Genomic DNA, 12,851 nt, shown 5'->3' with positions numbered 1-12,851 from the left:
TTCTGCACACTCTTCAAGTTTGAGACTTTTCTTGGCTTATAGTAGTATTTATTCTTCTGTTTCTAGAACTCCAATCTTTTGAATCTTTTTTGAATCTTTTCTTCTAGCTTGAGGATAATATTTTTTTCTCCAGCTTTGACTCTCTTTGATCCTTAATCTGCTTATATTTATGTTTTGCTTGCTGTTTTTTTTGTTTTCTTCCCTTTTTACCTCTTCCTTCTAAGGTTTTGCACTGCAACCCTTTCTGGGGAAAGTTGTACAGACTTATTATTTGGTTCCTCACTAGTACAGCAGTAAGTCTAGACTTACAATGTTAAAATCAGGTGTTAGATTCCCCTTGGTGGACTCAGCAGATAGCCCAATGTGGTTTTGCTATAAGAAAACACTTATTCATCATACTACTGTTATCCATTCTTTATCAGTTGCCCAGTACACTTAGTTTCTTTGTTTCTAGGTTTTGCTTTTGTAGAATCTCTTATTTCTTAAAGTTACAGTCTTTCAGTTTTATTTTGGTGCCCCTCTTTTATGAAGAAACCTTATGGGAGATTTCCTGATTGTGGGCTCTTTTCTAGTGTCTCCTTTTTCAACAGGCTAGATTTCAGAAGGCTCAGTAATCAGTTGTTTTCTGGAACCACCCTTTAACATTGGTCCTGTGGGAGCTTGTGTCTTGCACTCTGTTTTTCAGGACCCAAATCTGTCTGTTTTCAATAAAGTCCTAAAAACTTTGAAATGGAAGATGCATTTTTTTGTTTTCCTTTCAGACACTTTTGAACATTTGCCATCTTCAGTTCCTCTTCTGAGAGGCATCATCTTTTGTTTCAAGAATGCCTTAAACTAGAATCTTTTTTAGTTCTCAAGGCCCTTGAAAATTCTCTGACTGAGTCTTTGCCTTTCTGCTACCTTTACATATTTTTTCCTTTTGTTTTGAAGATACACCACTTTTATATATTTATTTTAGATTTTTTCTTCACCTTTTTTTCACAACAGCAGGTTAATATTTTTTTACTAATCCTTCCTTCCTAAAACTTGGGTCCCCTACTGGAACAGCAGTAAGTGTACGTATTCACAACACTAAAATCAGGGGTTCAATTCCCCTTGATGGACACAGCAGATAGCCTGATGTGGCTTTGCTAAAAGAAAACACGAACAAACACAAACCTAAAATGTGGGTTGACTGAGAAAGTTATCTGATGTTCTTAACTTTCTTTCAGTTTCTTTTCATTACAGTTCAAACCCAGATCATCTCGTCTGGTTGTGTTGCATAATTCTTCTGACCTCCCATCAAATGTCATCTCATGGCTTCTCTTGCCCCTGGCTATTTGTATTCCTAAGTCTTTTTAAACAGTTCTGTTAGATTTATTAATATCTTGGGCATGACAACTCTTTTTTTTTCACAAGCTTTATGAATATTTTGCAGGTATTTTGTAATTTGTCATATTGTCAATTTTTAAGTGTTTTATAGCTCAAAGGTGATGTATCAGAAGATATTTATTTATTGTTCTTTAGAAGTTCTTTACATACTAGTTCTATAATATTGAATTTATAAAATCTACTGTCAAGTGTCTTTGCACGTGTAACGTGTCAATTAAGCAAAAATAGTGTTGTGTAATCCTTCCAACATCGAGTTATCATATGATCTCCTGTGTGCTATGTAGGTTATAACCTCACTTGTGGAGTATTATTAATATTAATAATTCTCTGTTTTTTGCTGTATCTTTTAAGTCATTATTTTACACTTGAATTTATACCTCAATATTTTAGAACCATTTCAATCATTGCTGAAGAGATTCATTCCCTTGGAGACCAGCTGAAACCACCTGGTGAGTTAAATGTTGTGCTTTAAAAGTAATTTAATCTTTGGATACATCATGAATATTTTTGAAAAAAAGAACTATATTTTTTATAATGAGTGAAAACGTAGTTCTTTTTTTAATCTGTTATTGTTTTATATGACTTGTTTGATTTTAAAAATTACAAACTAACAGATTATTTCCTGTCAGGATCTTTTATAGGGTCGATATTGAGACCCATTTCCAGTGCAAAAGGTTCTTAAACCTTTTTAAACATTAATTAGAGATATGAATCAATAAGATAATGCTTATTTCAAGGATATTTTAAATGTTTTTTATAAAAATAAACTTTACTGGGTTAGATTCAAAATTTAATTAAGCAATTTACAACAAATGACATTATCATTATAATTTGTTATACTTCAATGTTTTATATTATTTATGTTTTAATTCAATTTACTACCAATTACATTATCATTATAATGTGTTATACTTCAATGTTTTATATTAGTTATGTTTTAATTCCTATATTTCAAATTAAACTTTTACCAAAGAACTTAATCTGTGGCTTTGTTGTTCTGTGATTCACAAACATTTACAAGCCCTTAGCATTCAGACTTTGTATAAACACAAATTAGATTAATTGCTTTGTTTACACATCTGCTTGTTAAATTCCATAAGGCAAGTTCTAAGAAAGGAAAATATAAATCTTGGGAATTTTGACAGAAGCCATGCTCACTTTCTACACATAGTCATGTGATTTTGCACACAACATTATTTCTGTAAATGTGTATAACCAACAGAAAGAGCTGTTTTTACACTACATGCAATTTTCCATTGAATATTTTTAAAATGGCAATGAAAATTCCACACAAGTTCTTGAATCTCCTTTATATCCTTTTTAGCTCTTATGTTAAGTTATATGGAGAATTAAGATGTATTTAAGTTTTAGTTTTATATGCTAGTTATGGTTTAAAATGCATATTAGAAAGATTAATAATTTTTTAAAATATAAGCCAAACTACCTTGGCATACGAGGCTTAGTGTAACAGGCAGGTTTTCGAACATTCTGATAATACTGTATGTAATATTGCCCAAGGATACCTGTTGATACTTGTTGCAACAAGTAATGGTAAAGGATGGGAAACGAAAATAAAACCTTATAAATAACGTATGTGTGAGAATGTAAAAGCTTCGTTTGATTAAGAATATAGCTAAAAGAGGATATGTAAGATTATTTGATGAAAAATTAAAAGTTATGTACAATATTTCTATTTCTTAATTTTAAACATTTCATTGCAGTATACACTGATAACAACACAAAATATAAAACACTTGTAATCTTTAACAAACTCTTACCAGTTGCTGTGAAAATACATTAAGCTTGGAGTTATTGTAAGTATTGTTAAACTGTGCATTGTTCTCCACATGAGTAATAAGTCAAACTGATCAAACTGAAACCACATGGTTAACCAACTCACTATTATCCTCAAAATTACATATAATTTATTTTGAAATAGAAGATTTTTGTTTCATATTACAGTTTTTGTTTCTTTGTTACCAACCAGAGACTAAATTGTGAAGTGCTTGGCATCATTTTGAAGGTTATTCAGGTTATTCCTCTGAGACCTTTCCAATAATTCTATGCCCTTTCTAAGGTAAAAAAGCCCAAGCCTGCACACAACATTCCAAATGTGGTCTAACCAGTGACCTACACAATTAACTTATAACCACTTTAGACTTGTATTCAATATTTCCATAGATACAACCTAAAATCATGGTTACCCTACCACTCGCAACATCACACTACTTGGATGGCTTTAGAGGATGACCAACTATTACACCAAAAATCCCTTTCCTTCATAGTATTATTAAGGTTATTCACATCCAAGTTACATTTATAATTCAAATGATGATACCCTACATGCATTATCTTGCATTTATTATAATTAAAACCCATCTGTTATTTATTTGCCCAACTCAATAAATTCTTTTATAAAGCAGCAGCATCCTCCTGACAATCAGTAACACCTAAGACCTTAGAATCATAGATAGAGATAAGTATTTTTATTGATCATTCCTTCATCTACATCCTTGATGTAAATAAAAAAAATTGGAGGTCTTAAGACTGAATCCTGAGATACACCATTTGTAACATTAATAAATTTGTCTGAATTCCACTGACAACAACTGTCCACTTTCTTCCACCAAGCCACTCTTCTATACAATTAACTAATTCACCTCCAGACATATAATTTGTTTCACAAGACTTGGATGGTGTACTGAGTAAACTACTTTCTGAAAATCTAGATATGCCAAATCTGCACAATTATTCTAATTTACATAAGCAGTAATCTTTACAAGGAATGTCAAAAGATTTGTAAGGCAAGATTTTCTCTTAGTGAAACCATGTTGACTATCCAATAAAATTCTAAACTTTGATAAATGACTTTACCTAGCATCTTTTATCTGACTTTCCAAAACTTTTCCACAACTAATCTAAGACTAATGGGTCTATAATTACTGGGACCATTTTTATTACCTCTCTTTAAACGTTAACCAACTTCCAATACTTTGGTATCTATCTGCTTTTCAGGTAGTTACAACAAACAGTAGTAAGTAGTTCATGTATCCATTTCAAAACTCTTGGGTAAACATATCTGGTCCAGGAGCCTTATTCTTCTTTGAACTTCTCAATTTTACTTTAACAAGCTCAGAATTAATGTGATTGTCTTGTTTCCATCTATCAACTGTTCAAAATTAGGAATATTACTTAAATCTTCTTTAGCAGAAACTGAAGAAAGGCAGAATTAATAACCCAGCCATCTCATAATCATCAGATATGAACCTTTCTTTATCATCCCTCAAAGGTGCTAGCCCCATCCTAACATTTTATTTCCCCTAAATGCATTTTAAAAAATCCTTACTGTTAAGTTTTAAATCTTAAGCCAACCTTTTTTTTTATCAACATTTTCAGTGTTCTAATTTTCTCTTTGACCTACTCTCTATAATATTCTAAATCTCCTGTCATATTAGTCAGTATTTCATGGTATAGCTGCATTGTAGTATGCAAATGAGCATGTAACAACATTCCACCAATAGAAATATGACACCTTCCCAGCACAGCTGACTCTATTTATACTGTCGAGCATTTTCGTTACTTTGAGACTAGGCACAAAAGACTCACAGTAAGTGAGGAGGAAGTGTGGAAAGTAGGAGAGGAAATGAATAAAATACATGTTTTGTATAGGAATATGTTTTCTTCTGATACGATACCTCACCTTTCCTCACATAATAACTAAAATCTCACATTCAAATGATGAATGTGTAAATGTGTAGGGTCACATCCAGGTGAAATCACTCTTCATCTTTATCATATATACTCTTTGCCCACTTTATAAAGATGTGACCCAAAAATTGGCAGAAAATATGCATATCTAATCTGTAGAGTGGATAGGGTGCTTCACACCATATCTGCTGGGAGAAACTCCATTCCGAAAGCAGGCAGCATCAGATGTTTGTCTTCTTGTTTGCAATAGAAGAAGGGTCTCAACCATCTTCACATCAATACCAAGAAGTGGAATGTGTATGAGGACTTAGGTTTTCTTCTCTTTTTTGTTTCAAATTCACAGCCTTTCTGAGGTGCTATATTAGCCATTTAGCTTATTAGAAATCCACCTATCTAAGGTTAATTATAATGCATAAATTCCAGTCATCTTATGTGATATAAAATAATCAGTCATTATTGTGACTCTCAAAATGTATCACACCAGTTGCATAGCTCTTAATATCTTTCACTCCCTAGTTGTACTAAAATCTTAATTTTGCATATCGGGGTAAATAGTAACAACTGTTTTTGAGCAGTCCTGGTTATTTGGAGCTTGTCTGATTTAAAACCTTAATTACTGTCAAGTTTAGATAGAGGTGTTAGTCAGTCTTGTGCTGATTCAATGCTAGACAGCCTGGGAACCAGAATGTGTGCGTGTTTTCTTATAGCAAAGCCACATCGAGCTATCTGCTGAGCCCACCCAGGGGAATCGAAATCCTGATTTTAGTGTTGTAAATCCTTAGCTTACCGCTGTATTAGCGGGGGGCACCAAGAAAGTTTTAAATAAATAAGAATCGTAATAATAGGTTTGTTTTGTTTTGAATGCTACACGAGGGCTAAAGTCAGCCACCAGAGGGGTGAACTACACATCGTGGATTCACCCAGTCCAAAACAAGGTGGTAGTGAGATTTTTTTTTTGTTCCATGGTAGGAGAAGAACATTCATCATTTATACCAATAGAATTTCACCATCCTATTACTAACTGTGGGGAATCAGTAACATTTGGGAGGAATCCTCCATGATCCACAACCCTAGAAGCTAGGAACTAGTAAGTGGCAAATATTTCTGTATTCCACTGGAAAAGAGAGGGGATAAATACAGCGGAGAATGTAGAGGAATGCAACACTATAAGAAAAGGAATTGGGTGACCATAAAACAGTAACTTTAAAAGCATACTGGTAAAGGTATATTCAACTAGAACTGGAGGGATATTTATGAAACAAGATACCTGGACTATAAATTTGTAAGGCATAATCCATATGCATGATTTCTTCTTGCAGAATTAGACAGTCAGAGAAAGCTGAGGTAATGTCTGTGGGGAAAGGAAACTTGAACAAATGGGAGAAAAATCTTTGGATAATGGTGCATAAACAAGACTCATAAACTGATGAATTCATCCAGTAAGGGTGGCAGGTGGAAGATCATGGGTAGAGGAAGTATTCCATGATATAAAAAGATAGAAATAGGATCCATGAAAGGAATCAGTGTAGATGACATAACAAAGCAGAGCATGTAACGAGGCAAAGGAGATGATTGGGATCAGAATGAGAATACAAATGAGAGATGGATGGGAGGAATAGAGGAGTGAAGGTGGTATTCCCTTAACATACCTCTGGTGTCTTGATGAACAGAACTACTACCCAGATAAATGAGAGCATATAGATGATGGTAAAGGATGTCTGAAGTAAAGATAGCTGACTGATTGCAACCACATGAAAAGAGGAGTAAGAAGTACATGCCAAGGGAGAGGAGATACAATGAGCAAGTGGTCAAAGGGTATGAAGGGCCACACTAAGATTCCATTAGAGGAATTGGAGAGAGCAGACAAAACAGGCAAAAGGAGTGAAACAGCAAAGAAAAATAATGGTGGTCAAAAACACCAAAGGGAGAAGAAGAAACAAAAGGAATTAGACAAGACTGCCTTGTAACCCACAATGATGGAAACTGATAAACTATTGTCAAAGAACTAAGTAAAGAAATTGGAAAGGTAGAGAACACTAGGTTCAAAAGATGAGAAATCATAGCACAGAGATCATCTTTGGAAAATGCACTATTTTCTGTGGTAATATTTAAAAAAAAGAAAAATACAGTGAGTGAGAGAAAAAGGGAGACTACCCATATGGAGTATGGAAAGTGCTATAAAGAACCAGATGAAATCCAAGCATGAAGCCAGCGAGACAAAATATGGTGGACTGAGGTTGACGTAGAAGGAATTGGGAAAGCAGAAGAGGTATTGGGCGTGTTTGTATGTGTTTTCTTGTAGCAAAGTCACATCAGGTTATCTGCTGTGTTCATTGAGGGGAATCAAACCCTTGATTTTATCATTGTAATTCAGAAGATATACTTCTGTCCCACCAGGGAACAAAAGGTGTTGGAGAGGGATTATTGAAGGAAGTTCAACACTGAACACCACAGTTGAGCAAGAGAAAATGGGGCAAGTAGAAGGACTGAACATGGAGTGGCTTTGATAAGGGAAATAATATGAGGAAAAAGGTAGATAGAGAATAAGCATAAAGGTAAAGAATGAATCAAGGAATCTATCCTCAAAGGAAAAGAATTCTGAATAGAGACCAGAAGAGAAGCAGTTTGGCATTGAGATTGGTGACAAGTGCATCCAGAAGAGGAATACCAAACAGTGAGCATAACTAAAACACTTAAGTAGCAAGAGACAACTATGTGGGTAGAATGTTTTTGGAACAAGATAACCAACCTGCCACAAGATTCAAAGCACCTGAGATGTTACAAGCAGGAAGACAAGCTTGCTGAGACTAGACCTAGATAAGAGATCCAACATTTGAAAGTATAGTAAATGGGAATGGGTGCCTCTTGTCAACTTATGTAAGAGATAACAGACACATTGACTGAATGAATCATGACCAAATGGCCCCACATTTCAGGTAGGAAAAAATCCAAGGCATGACAAACTGCAAGAAGTTACAGAAAGTTGATGTTAAGGGAATTTCTGACCATCATCCAATGACTAGAGATCTTATAAAAATCCAGATACCCTCCCCTCCCTACACTGTAAAAGAAGCATCTGTAAAAAGGTGAAAATTGAGATGGAGAAGAGGCAGAGGAATGCCAGCCAAGGTGTTGTTTCTGACATGCTACAGACAAAGTTAGCTTGTAGGGAAGAAAAGAGGAGGAGGATATAGTTCAAGGGACCCCAAATGAGATTTCACTGATTGTGCAACAGCCAACAAAGACAATGCAGGGCATGAGAGTTTCCATGGAAGCCCAGATTTCCAAAACAGATAGAATCATACTCGCATCTACAGAAGAAAAAGACTTGACTTTGGAAACCAAGAGCTCCATTAACCTCAGACAGAAAAGAAGGATGGGCCATGATGAAGCAGGTGTTGAAAAAAACTTCCTTAAATGGATAAGATATTGCTTTGGGGTGAGATAGGACTTCTCCAGTTTGACAAACCATCCCACACAAGCTGGAGTAAATGAAGATGTTCATGAGAAGTCAGTCACCTATATAATTATTAAACTGCAAACCCTGACTGCGAAGAGTGTGGGCAAAGGTTGTGACCACACAACTGACATATGGGGCTGATGCCACACCAAAAAGTTGAATCCAGAACTGAAACATTTAACCCCAGTGAATAAACTAAGGGTAAAGCCTGAAAGTAAGATAGATTGAGATATGAAGGTTAGCATCAAAGAACTGGATGAGTGACAATTGAAGAGTAAGGAAAGATTCCATGATGAATAATGAGAGGATGGTGAAGTGTTTGAGGTTGGAGATATTGATGACAGAATGCCAATACCCAGTTTTCCTGGAAAATCACAAACAAGAAGTGTGAAATACTTGTTTAAGAGTGTCTTTAGGCAAAACATCTTGAATTGCCTTCAAGAAATATTGGCATGAAATAAGATCCAAAGGAGGTGGAAGGAAATGGGTCAAGAAGATAAAGGGGGACAAAAATTGAAGGAATAGTTTTTTCTGTTAGAACATGACAAATGCAGGGTTTAAAGTGAACAGGTGCTACAGGGGCATAAATCTGGCTAATTGTACTCCAACAGTGCCAGAACCCACAGAATAATCACAGACAAACTGGCATCACAAAACATAACAATAAGCAATTTGGAAACTCATCATATAAACTTGGGAAAGTGGTGCTAGTAGTTGGAAGGATTCATGGGAAGGTGAGACAAGGGAATAGAAGTATGATGGGTTTGGGAAAGACAAGAAAGAAGGAAAGAAAATTTTTATGTGCAGCCTCCACTCAAGACTCCAAGGAATCAGGATGATCCACAAAAATACTGTTACAAAAAAGGGCCAGATGCATGTGAGACAAGAGGGGTATCCCTGCCAAGGAAATTCAAAGTACAATGAGCCATGTATGAATAGATAAAGCTAAGGAATAAAAGTAAACCAATGTAAAAAGGAGAAGGGTACATGCATTCTCTAAAAAAAACCCTTAGGGGAGTGGTGGATAGTCTTGGAAAGGAGGTGGATGGAAGAGATATAACATATCTGGGAAATTATGTCCAAAAAAGCCAAAGGAGGATAAGTGAAACCTAGAGGGGAAGCACAGGATGGTGTAACAAAGACCATCTAAATCCTCATCATGAGAAACGAAATGGGAGATCTGGCCAAAATTACAGAGACATGGCAGATCACAAGATAGTTAACATATGCGATGCATATTACCATGGAGACAAAAGCTACTGAAGTAGTAAAAGGGGGTGGATCAATTATGGCTGGATCCATAACGGAAGACATTGTAATAGCATTAAAGTTCATTATGTGAAAATGAAAAATATAAATGTTAAGTAGTCACAGATAAATGGTATTAAACTAACTGTTGTCAAAGTGCACACAAGAACTGTAAGTACAGGGCAAATACTGAGCATGACTGCACACTGGAATGAAAAATTGAGGAGTGATGAGAAGCTCTAGACTAAAAGGAGTCAAGGAGGGTGTGTCATGTTATAGTTGTATGAGTAAAAGATTGTTACATACTACAACATCAACTATACCACAAGAAATTTTATTAGGATAGATGCAAGGATCAAGGCAATTGTCAAGCAGAAATTGAGTACCTAGAGAGTAACAAAAGTCGGGAAAAGCTATTACATGAGCGAAGATAAAGTAGTGTAACAGAAATATAATTAATCATGATTTCTGGTGTTAATGGCAATTTACCTTCACATAAGTTCTGACTATGTAAAATCCTTGGTATGTCATAACCCATCATTTTGATAAACTTCTGAAATTGCATAGAATTAAAATTAATATTATTTTTATACACAGGTTTTCATATGAGAATTACATTAGATAAATCATCAAATTATTCACTAAAATTAGAATAATTACCTAAAACTACAGAAAATTTATTTGCACATCTACAATGGTTTTATCTTATAATAATATAAATATTATACATTCCACTTGCCCTGTAATAGTCTTGTGCAGAATAAGTCGACCTGGCATGACCAAGCGCATAAGGCGTGAGACTCGTAATCCGAGGGTCGCGGGTTCGCACCTGCGTCGAGCTAAACATGCTCGCCCTCCCAGCCGTGGGGGCATATAATGTGACGGTCAATCCCACTATTCGTTGGTAAAAGAGTAGCCCAAGAGTTGGCGGTGGGTGGTGATGACTAGCTGCCTTCCCTCTAGTCTTACACTGCTAAATTAGGGACAGCTAGCACAGATAGCCCTCGAGTAGCTTTGTGCAAAATTCCAAAACAAACAAACAAACAAGCAGACTAAATCAAGGTAAAAAAAAAAGCTTTACTAAAATGACTATAGGTAACAACATATCCCTCCCTAATATGTGCAGAATTTAGTTGCTCTAAAGAAAATTTCTATATAAACTTGGTTTGAAAATTATCCCAAACAACTTCTGTTGCTCATGTTAATTAAATGCACAAATATAGTGAATGTATTATAACACTAATGTCAACATAGAAAAAAAAATCTTCTATCTAAAGTGAAAGTTTGATTTGATATGATCCACATAAAATATGTGTGTATGTGTGTGTATATATATATATATATTGTTATTCTTTTCTGACCATTCAGTGTATTTTTATTAAAAATAAGAACACAGTTTTACCACAATAACTTGACAGTGATTGGGTAATATCACCTCTTGGTTTGCAATTATTACATATCATTAAACATCAGTAGTTTTTTTATTTTAATTATTAAAAATCAATGAAATGTAAACAGTTGTATAAGATCTTTTGATTGCTAATTATCAAACACTAGTAAGATGCCAGCAATTGTATAATAACTCTTATTTAGTAATTATTACACATCTATAAAATGTCAGTAAATGTGTAGTATGTTTTAATTACTAATTTTTACACACCAGAAAAATCATAGGTGAGCTAAAACTCCAGACAGTAAGATAAAAGGATTAAATTAAATTAAAATACGAAAGAAAAGAAAAAAAAACAGAAGAAGAGAATTTATAGAGTAAACTTTTGTAGAGTGGGGCACTGTTAAAAATAAATGTAGAATAGCCTTTAGGGTAGTGACAAGCACTTCACACTTTTGTCTGGTTGGTAAAAAAGGAAACATAAACAGAAGCCGTAATATGAAACAAGAATATTCTATTTCAAAATAAATTATAAATAATTATATATATATATATTATCTTGGAAAATAAAAAAAGAATAGTTGTAGGGAGCCTAATTGAGGTACAAAGAATAATAAGGAAATTGATAATGCTGGTGCATCATCCTTTTCATACTTAATAGTTTAAATGGTTAGACTAGGGGACACAAATATAATTTTTGGCCAGGTATGAGTCATCTCCAGTTAAGATGATAGTTTTATTTTTCTAACAGGGTAGTTGGCTTGTTGATATGGGCTGACTTTAGATGTAGTGGAGGTTATACATTTAAGTGGGTGTAAGAGAAAGTGTGATATATTTATGAATGTTAATGGCTGACTTTGATTTTTTTTTTTTTCTTTTCTCCTAATAGTTCAGTGTAAGAGATGGGACAACCTAGATTAGTGATAGCAAACCATTTCAACTCTGGGTGTCAAATACGAAACATTTTCGTGGTAATATTCAAGTGGTGTATCGATTTCACACACGATCACTGTTATCAAAGGAACGTAGCAGTTATAATAATAAAGCTATCTATTCTAGCTCATTTGAACAATACAGGAAAAATAAAAATAAACGACAAAATGTTTTAAACTAAAAACTACCATTTAACCTGTTATTTAGTGACTTATTTGTTACTGTATTTCTGTACTCTTTTTATAGCAGGAGTGTAATTTCTGCATTTTAATGCTACACAAGCAGCACTGACATCATTAATCAGTCTGTTTCTCTTGTCCGTTTTGATGTTATTCAAAGTTGAGAACAAAGTTTTGCAGGAGAAAGTTGATGAAAAAAATTGTCACTAGCTTTGGCAAGTCTTTAAGAGTGTCAAAAGTTTCTGGGTTGTAGATCCACATTTTGATAATTTTCTTGTCAGAATTATTATTCATAGATCCATGCAAGTGATCTTGTTCAAGTGTTTCAAACTCAAATCTAAGATCAATAAACATTTGCTTCCAAATAGCTGAATTGAAACTCTGCTAACTGCATTTCAAAGTCATTTAAATCTAACATTCAAACAAATCCTACTTAAGATTTGTAATAACAGCTTTATCAAGATATTTTATAAATATATTGCTCCTTCTAACAGTGAACTGCACAAATCTTTTTGAAAACTGTTCAATTATAGCATTTAAAATTTCAACAAATTGTTCTTGA

General features: G+C 34.2%; 1 protein-coding gene across 2 annotated transcripts in view; it reads left to right on the top strand.

Annotated features, from left to right (window-relative positions):
- Positions 1–12,851, top strand: part of LOC143225641 (mdm2-binding protein-like) — a 134,990-nt gene that overhangs the window by 25,004 nt on the left and 97,135 nt on the right. For both annotated transcript variants that reach the window (XM_076455432.1, XM_076455439.1), the window contains exon 4: positions 1,762–1,820. In XM_076455432.1, the coding sequence (XP_076311547.1) occupies positions 1,762–1,820 (59 nt within the window). The remainder of the gene's footprint in view (positions 1–1,761; positions 1,821–12,851) is intronic.

This window comes from Tachypleus tridentatus, chromosome 1 (genome assembly GCF_004210375.1).
Source record: "Tachypleus tridentatus isolate NWPU-2018 chromosome 1, ASM421037v1, whole genome shotgun sequence".
Classification (NCBI taxonomy): Eukaryota; Metazoa; Arthropoda; class Merostomata; order Xiphosura; family Limulidae; genus Tachypleus; species Tachypleus tridentatus.
Note: the sequence above shows the minus strand (reverse complement) of the source record. Positions and strands in the feature narration are given on the sequence as shown.